This window comes from Herpailurus yagouaroundi, unplaced genomic scaffold, assembly GCF_014898765.1.
Source record: "Herpailurus yagouaroundi ecotype Mexico unplaced genomic scaffold, PumYag 141, whole genome shotgun sequence".
NCBI classification, from domain to species: Eukaryota; Metazoa; Chordata; class Mammalia; order Carnivora; family Felidae; genus Herpailurus; species Herpailurus yagouaroundi.
In genome coordinates, this window is record NW_024412396.1 from 28757168 (window position 1) to 28765391 (window position 8224).

General features: G+C 49.2%; 1 protein-coding gene across 1 annotated transcript in view; it reads right to left on the reverse strand.

The window, feature by feature from the left end:
• The window catches only part of NID2 (nidogen 2), a 67455-nt gene that overhangs the window by 2698 nt on the left and 56533 nt on the right, over positions 1-8224 (reverse strand). Inside the window, exons 14-18 of the mRNA XM_040477140.1 lie at positions 4910-5131; positions 4124-4293; positions 1541-1670; positions 894-1065; positions 215-372 (exon numbers count right to left, since the gene is read on the reverse strand). Coding sequence (XP_040333074.1) covers positions 215-372; positions 894-1065; positions 1541-1670; positions 4124-4293; positions 4910-5131 — 852 coding nt within the window. The remainder of the gene's footprint in view (positions 1-214; positions 373-893; positions 1066-1540; positions 1671-4123; positions 4294-4909; positions 5132-8224) is intronic.

The following is an 8224-nucleotide window of genomic DNA, read 5'->3' on the forward strand; positions in this document are numbered from 1 at the left end:
CCCAAAACCCCAAGAAGGATTAGAAGTATCGACTAAAAGTGTTCTTTAACAGTTTAGACACCAACCAAAGGAGTAGATTCTGTGCTGGCTGTACTGTTGAAAATTGAAGCCAAAAGCTCTACATACTGGGATTTGGTTTTGTTGTAAAAGCTGCGGTTAAGTGCTGGCACCCATGGTGCTGAAGTGTGCTGTGTGTACATGCCATCAGTAATACCTGCGTCTGCCCAGCAGAGCAGTTTGGAGAAGGGATCAAAGGTTAAACCATTAGGTAGTCCAATGTCTTTATTCACCAGAATTCTTCTGTTTTCTCCTTCTAAAGAAGACGTTTCAATTTTGGGAGCCTCACGATTCCAGTCTGTCCAGTACAAGTTGCTGTGGGATAAATTAAATAAAAATTTTTTGCAATAGCGAAAATGAGGCCAGAGAAATATAACACCAGTGTCTGAGTTTTGGTTACTCTCACCATTTAAGGAACTTAACCCTGTTGCTTCAGCACTAGAGTTTCCTAATGTGTTGCTGAAGGAGACCCACCCATCCAGTTCAGGTGTTAGACAGCCTTGCCTGGTCAGTGATCTCTGGTGGCCCCCCAGTGCCTCTCACATACTCTGAATTCTCTCTGTATCGCGCTGTCGTCTTAATGATTTTCTAGTTTATTCATTAGTTTACTACCTTACTTCCTCCCAGAATGTGAGCTCCACGAAAGAGCAGACCTTGTCCCCTTTGCCTAGAACAGCGTCTGACGCTTAGTAGATCCTATATACTGTTTTTAAGTCCATGCTTTGGAGCTTTTGCATTTTGCACTCTTGTTCTGACCCTCCCCACACTGCATTTAAAATCCAAGCGCTCCAAATTAGGATCCACAGGAAGCAGGAGAATAGGGAAGCCCAGCTGACCCTCGGATTGGATCCACAGCAATGGCTCGAGGATTCACCAGGTCCGTGTGGAAGAGGGCCTTCCGCTCAGAGCCGTCCAGCCTGGCCCTCTCTATCTTGTCCAGGCCGCTGTCCGTCCAATACATTGTTCTATGGAAGTGGTCAATGGCAAGTCCTTCAGGGCTTATCAGACCTGGAAGTAGAACAGCAGGACTGGAGTATTTGCAGGCATGAAAAGGGAACCCGAAGCAGAGAGATCTGCTATGTTTGAACAGTTTAAAAAACAAAAAGTCCCGAGAGGCTCTCGGCCTCAAGAACCAGGTTAACTGAGGAACAGATCCTTTGTTACTTGTCCTGCCACCTCTAGTTTTCCTTCTAGACTACATACCCACCAGCCTGACGGTACCGGGCATGCACTGTGCTGGGGCCAGGCAGCATCAACTGGGGCCACACCCTGAGTTCTCACTGTGAGCCATTTCTGTTGAGAGTTCCAATTTCTCAACAGGCTCACAGTAAGAATTACCTCCTTTCTTACGTATAAGTGTGTGTTTACAGAGGGGCTGGTATTGCAGTGCTTGATGAAGTGGCTTGAATGGCGCTTAACCTCCCCTGGTGAACGTAGGAGACTCAAATGAAATACAAAGCATCTTCCAGATGAAGCTGCTGACCTGAGCTGATGATTGTCTCAGGCTCTGCTCCTGGCTCCAGACTGGCACGGCTGATTGCCCGGCCAGCAACATCTGTCCAGTACACCATCCTCTCGCGGCAGTCATAGTCAATTCCCACGACTATGGAGCCCTTTGTGGACCAAAACATGAAATTGGAAGAGTTAGGACTCCATGCATTTCCCCAGAGCTTGTGCTCAGCTGCTGCACACATGGCTGTAGTGAACGACCCACAGTAGTCCTAAGGGCAGCTATGCAGCAGGATTACACAGGTGGCTTAGAGGCTGACTTCTGGGGTCCCAGCCAGGTTTGGCCACTGACTAGCTATGACTTTGGTATTTAACCTCTCTATGCCTGGGTTTCTTCATTTGCAAAATGAAGATACTAGTACCTACTTTATAGTGCTGCTATAAAAATTCTACCAAAAGTTCTTGTAAAGTATCCTCATCGGTCATTAGTATACAGCAAGTGCTCAATAAGCACAATTACTGTCAGCAGTAATAAAATGATTTCATGAAATCAGCCCCTTGAGTGATTAGAGAACAAACATTAGTTTCAGCAAAGTAAGTCCTTAATACTGTACTGGGTGAAAACGTACTCCTTCCTAATGGTATCAGCACTTCTGAAACAGCCTTTCTAAAATTCACCAACATAGGAGTGCCTGGGTGGCTCAGTCAGTTGAGCGTCTGACTTTGGCTTAGGTCATGATCTCACGGTTCGTGGGTTCGAGCCCCACATTGGGCTGTGCGCTGACAGCTCCGAGCCTGGGTCCTGCTTCAGATTCTGTGTCTCGCTCTCTCTCTGCCCCTCCCCTGCTTGTGCACGCATGCACACCTGTGCTCACTCTTTCTCACAAAAAGAAACATTAAAAAAATTTTAATTCACCAACATACAACAACAAAATTTACTCTTCCTTTTCCTATAACTATGAGATCTTTCCCCTGAGGTTTAATCCCTTATCCCTATCTCTGCTTCTTATACAAAGCAAATGGTTTGGTTGTAATCATATGTAGAAGAAAGTCTCCAGAAGGATGGGTTAAGGAACTGGAGACTGGTGGTCACCAAACCACTGGTTAGGGAGGTCTTCCCTTCCCTATTGCTAAATAAAGAAGTCTTTTTTAAATGCTGAGTCTGTGGTATTTCTTTACAAAACTGCACAGTACTTGCTTCATTCAGTTTCCAACCCAGACTCCTGGTCTGAGAAGCCCAACAGATGTGCAAAGCCAACATCTAGGGGCCATCTGGCTGTCCCTGAGGTCATAGCAGCTCCCTGCTTGCCTAGCAAAGCCTCCTGGGGCTGGCTTGACATGCCTCTGGGAGAGAAGTCAATATAAAAAATACTGTACGAAGCAGGATTTGACTCCTGTGGAAAAAATGGGCAGTTGATTTAGAGGGATCTGAAGGTCAAGAACAGTTTTACTTGAAAAGTGAGTCATCTGTCTCAGGCAGGAGTGACATCCATGTGCTTCCAGTGACCTAGGGAATCATGGGATCCATTAACCCATGTACTGACTTTAGGGTTTCTTCGAAGAGGGAGGCTCAGTTTGAGTAAATTTCCCCAAGACGTGCTCATAACCCATGTGCCATTCTCTCAGTTCTACCACCACCACCACCACCACCTTGCCCGAATGAGAGGCAAGCGCAGAAATGCAGTAAAACCATCAGCCTTGGCTACGATAGTTAGACTGAGGTGTTGATGATTTCTTAGTTTCTCTTAGAGAAGCTTACAGAATAGTATGCTAGTGGTTGCCAACACACCGAAAACTCCCAAAACCTAAATCTTAAAAAACAAACCTCTTTCTCTGAATACTACCTGCTTCTAAGCTTTTTTTGGAATCCCAAAAGTTACAGAATTAGTTTGATAACATAAGTAAAGGGAAACACGGACATTATACTCTTCTATCAGATGAGCAAGTACCTGCTGCATGAAGTTTAGAAATGGAATCAGACGGCTTTCCTTAATAACCATCAGTGCCTTTCTGGCGAACTCCCTTCTCTTTTCTCCATTTTAGAGAAGAAAGCTGTCCTCCAAAATGGAGGGAGGCTGCTGGCTCAGAAAGCGACAAGCATCTCCTATGGAAAGCTTGTCCACTCCTTTCCCAGCGTCCCACTCCACCCAAATCTTCATCTGTGAAGGAGTTAGAGAAGATAGGAGACCGATCAACAGAACCAAAATGGAGGGGAGGGGGCTACAACAACGAGGCAGTCATTAACTTCTTTCCACAGAAACCACACCCTTTAGCTAGTCCTGGACCCTCTGTGGAGATGCCTCGCATGGAGAGAACCCTGGGGACTCGGGCTGAGCTTCTTTCCATTTTCCCTCGGCTCACCATGCTGCCTCCATATCCTGGTAACTCTGAACTTCCCTTTCCACTTCTCTGACACCCCATGAACCACTGGAGAAAGCCCTGGTCAGTCAGACAGGACTCCCGGCAGACAGTGCCCTCACTTTGTGTGGCAGCGGCGTCAGACTCATGGAGTTGGACCGCAGCCCAGAAATCCTCCAGGACCTCCCTCTACCTCAGGCCCTGGCCCAGATCTGAACGCCCCGTACGGTCCCACCCCCACGGGAGAAATCCACTTTACATGCAGTGACAGCAGGGTCTTGGCCATGTCCTTCTGGAGCCTGGTACCATTGAGGGGCAAGTGACCGATCTGCTGGCCCTGGGCGTAGAGCAGGAAAGTGCCCACAGACGGAGGGGTCACATCAGGCCGGGGCAGGGGCCGGGCTGTGGGTGGCGCAACGGTGGGTATACCTGCCGTGGGAAGGAGCAGGAGGGTATGAAGAACGGAGAGGAAAGAACACAAAGGTGGGTGGGGACAGGGGAAGAAGTTACTTTCCACATACCAGAACCTCCAAAACCATCAAAAGGTTTTTACCCTAGACAGATGTATTCCAGATGTTCTTAAAAGAAATCTAATTTCTAGGGGTTCCCCCCCCCCAAGGATTATGTAAAACACTGCCAATTACTAGGGAGGAAGACAACAAAACACTTCCCTCAGAACAAAGCAAAAACGTTTTTTTTCTTTTTAAGGGAAAAAAACAGTATTGTGTCCGCTTTTCTTTGGGCCCCCAGGGTGACACGTGTCCCCTCTCACCCTGGGCTGGGGAGGAGGAACTGCTTGTTGAACTGAGTTCCAGATGTTCTAATTACAGAAACTGCTAATGACAAAACCAAACGTTAAATCCAAATAGGGATTTGGATCACAGACCAGCTGATAAATCAACACGGCATCTTAGCGACTTCTTTCACTGGACCTATGGGCCCCCCCTTTCCCCAGCTTCACTCACAGCTAGCAGTTTCCATACAGAAAGCCCTCAGAGTGGATGAGGGGGATGAGGGGGATGAGGGCTGACCCCCGGGTGCTTACATGCAGGGGTGGTGCCTGGCTGGGAGCGGGTGCCCTGCACTTCTCTGCCATCTTTGTCCACGCACCAGCAGAAGTCACTCTTCCCGTGGCACTGCAGGGGGGTGAAGTGGCCCAGGTCATCGCACTGAGGCACATACTGATCGTCCCTGGGCGTGCCACCGTAGTGCTCCAGCAGGTTTTCCCTCCAGCGCTCGCAGACAGTCCGGGGCCTCCGGGTGGGCTCTGAGCAGATGGGGACAAAAAGCCTTTGATCGTGAGCCAAGGACAGAATGCAGCATGTGGCTGAAGATCCCCACACCTGGCCTCCCTCCTCCTAGTATCCGCCAACAAGGCCTCAGCCAAGCCCCTGGACGTTGGACCAGTCAAGTGCTCTAAAGCTCTCCACAGGCATCCGGAGAACGGAGAAAAGCTCCTGGGCCAGGAGGATTTGTCATGAAGGCCAGCCACGTCAGCAGAGAGCAAGAGGAGGTTAAGATCAGGGGTGCAGGGCACACTCGGGCCCGGCCCATGGGGACACCTCGGCCGGGGCCCAGGACCTCTGCTAACAGAGCCCTTTGGTGGGGACCCTCCTTGGGGACTCGGGGGCCTACATGATACTTAAAGGCAGTATTTATTCTTTCCCGCTTGGTTCAAGTTCCAGGCCTGCACCTGAGAGGACAATCTTGACACTGGCCACGCGTCTTACAAACTAGTCCTGACCTACTGCCTGCCCTACTTTGCCCTACTGCCAAACTGCCAAACTATTCCTGCCTCCTATTCCTACCCTACTTAGGTGGCCCTCAGCTCTGCTCACTGGAAAACTATATGGAGTAAGACTCACTGTAATTAGTAGGGGTGCGCATGGAGGACGTGGTGGCCAACAGCACCATACTGACTGTCAGACGCTCCAGTTCCCGGAAGCCCTTTGGCTCAAAGCTGAACCTTTCTCCCGGGCTCCTGCTTCCTGCCCATAGCTCTGCCCCTCCCTTGTCCAGCATCCTCCCCTCTGCTCGCCCTCCTGGCTCACCACCCGGCTTACACTACTGTGAGCTCTTGCAGAGTAGCTTCTCCAGCTGCAGTTTTTCTCCCTGCTTGCTTCCACAGGGCTGTCGCTCTGTCCCAAACGTGGCGGTTCTCTGTCTGCGGGGAGTCTGCTGCGGGCTTTGGAAGTAACTCGTACCCCCGTCTATCAGAGGAGTATCTAAAGGAGCTCGTTAGAAGCTGCTGCTGCTTTAATTCCTGTAACTCGAAGCCTGCGGTCTGTGGAATCACACAGCCAAGTACCTACATGATACCACCACCTGGGTGTATGCCATTAATCTCAGAACAAAAACGGGGACCCTGCTTTCCACCGTCAGCGCTGCCGTCCCCTAGACTTTTTCCCATCAGTAAATGGCACCTCCATTTTCCATCGTGTGGGCCCAGTCATCCCTGACTCCTTTCTGTCTCTTGCTCTCCTCATCTGGTAGGTCAGAAAAAGGTCAGCTGTGCCTTCAAAATACATTCAGAAAATCTTCACATCGCACTATAGCCACCCCTGTCACCCTGGTCGGAGCCTCATGGTCTCCTGCTAGGATATTACAAAAACTTTCTCACTTGGTCCCTGGCTTCCACCCTCTTTCCCACCCCCCAATGTAAACAGCCAGCAGCCAGAAGAGTCCCTTTAAAACGTCATTTCTGGGGCACCTGGATGGCTGAGTCAGTTGCGCGTCTGACTTCGGCTCAGGTCATGATCTTATGGCTTGTGAGTTCGAGCCCCGCATTGGGCTCTGCGCTGACAGCTCCGAGCCTGGAGCCTGCTTCTCCCTCTCTCCGTGTCTCCCTCTCTCTCCGCCCCTCCTCCACTCGTGTTCTCTCTCTCTCCCTCACTCCGTCTCAAAAATAAACATTTTTTTAAAAAGCAAAAAAATACTTCAAACACAGTCATTTCATGTCACTCCTTTGGTCAAAACCTCCACTGGCCTCCAAGAACAAAGTTGGAAACATTACAATTCGGTTCTAGTACCTACGATTCCTCCGGACAAGAGGGAGGATGGTTAACAAAATCCTCAGAGCTCAAACCCAACTAGCTCAACTCCAAGACTCACCAGGTCTGGTGGCAACGGATGCCCTTCAGGTGGCCTCTATAGTTCATAACCCTTGGGAAGCAGAGTTCTTTATAAGACCCAACGGAGAAGGAGACTTCCTCACCCAAATGTGTCTCAAAGAATCTGGCCAGGGAAAGGTCACTTCTTCAAACACTAACGAGCCACCTCAAGGTGGGATGCCCCGCAGAAGTTCCCAACACGGCTCCAGGTCCGCCCCGCAAACTCAGAGGGTGTGTTCTTAGCTCAGGGGACCACCCGATGAGGCACGGCTCTTTGTCTGGAATGGAGACACACGGCTCACTCAGCTTCTGGGAAGTGGGCACATCACTGATACGTGTGCATCCCTCTCATTCCTTACTATTCGAAGCTACTTCTTAATCCAACTACAGATTGATTTCTGGTTTCAGCTGGCAGGGTTTTAAATAGTTTGAAATCTTGGACACAGACTTTTTTCTCTCCCTTCAAGCCAACCCCATTATGCAGATGGGACTAGTCAGAAAAGGCAGCCAAGGCCAAACCAGTGCCAAGAGAGGAGCCTGGGCCACTGGGGGGAGAGTCTGCACAAGACAATGTGTCCCTCCCTTCAGTCATTACCTTCTCATTCTCTTGGCTCCCTTCTGAATTACGGTCCTTAAAACTAAATGCTTGTCTTAGTAAATAGAACTCTGAACCATTCCCTAAGGCAGGTCCCAACCATCTGATTTCTTTAAATCCCAGATGGAGTTAGAACCAAGACTTTTTAAAGATTTTAAAGGAGTGAAACAGGATTTTTCTTTCCTTTTTTTTCCCCCTTGGACCTGTCAAATCTTTTCCTAAAAATAGGGACAAGAGGAACTAGGAATGTCACTGCGGAAACAAAGGTATACATCTAGATCAAACATTACCAATTTTTACCTGTGTGAATCTTAGAACTACTCATGTCCCGGCCATTGCGATATTGTTGACAGGATCAAAACTGGTGGTAATTCACCAGCTCTTCTTACTCTCATGTTAAAAGCCAAGATTTATCTTTTCCAGTAGTAAAAATAGCAAGCTCATGGCTATAGGAATTTTTGGCTAAAATGGAATCAGATCAATCCTACATTCTTCATAATAAAGTTCTTCTGTAGTTTTAAAAACGTGCTTTCCACTCTTAACAACTCAGCAAGGAATACAATCTGCCTTGGCAACCTGCAGCTGGCAGGAATGTGAGCACTTGACAGCCAGGGGGGGGGGGGGGGGGGGGGCGGGGGGGGGGGGGGGGGGGGGG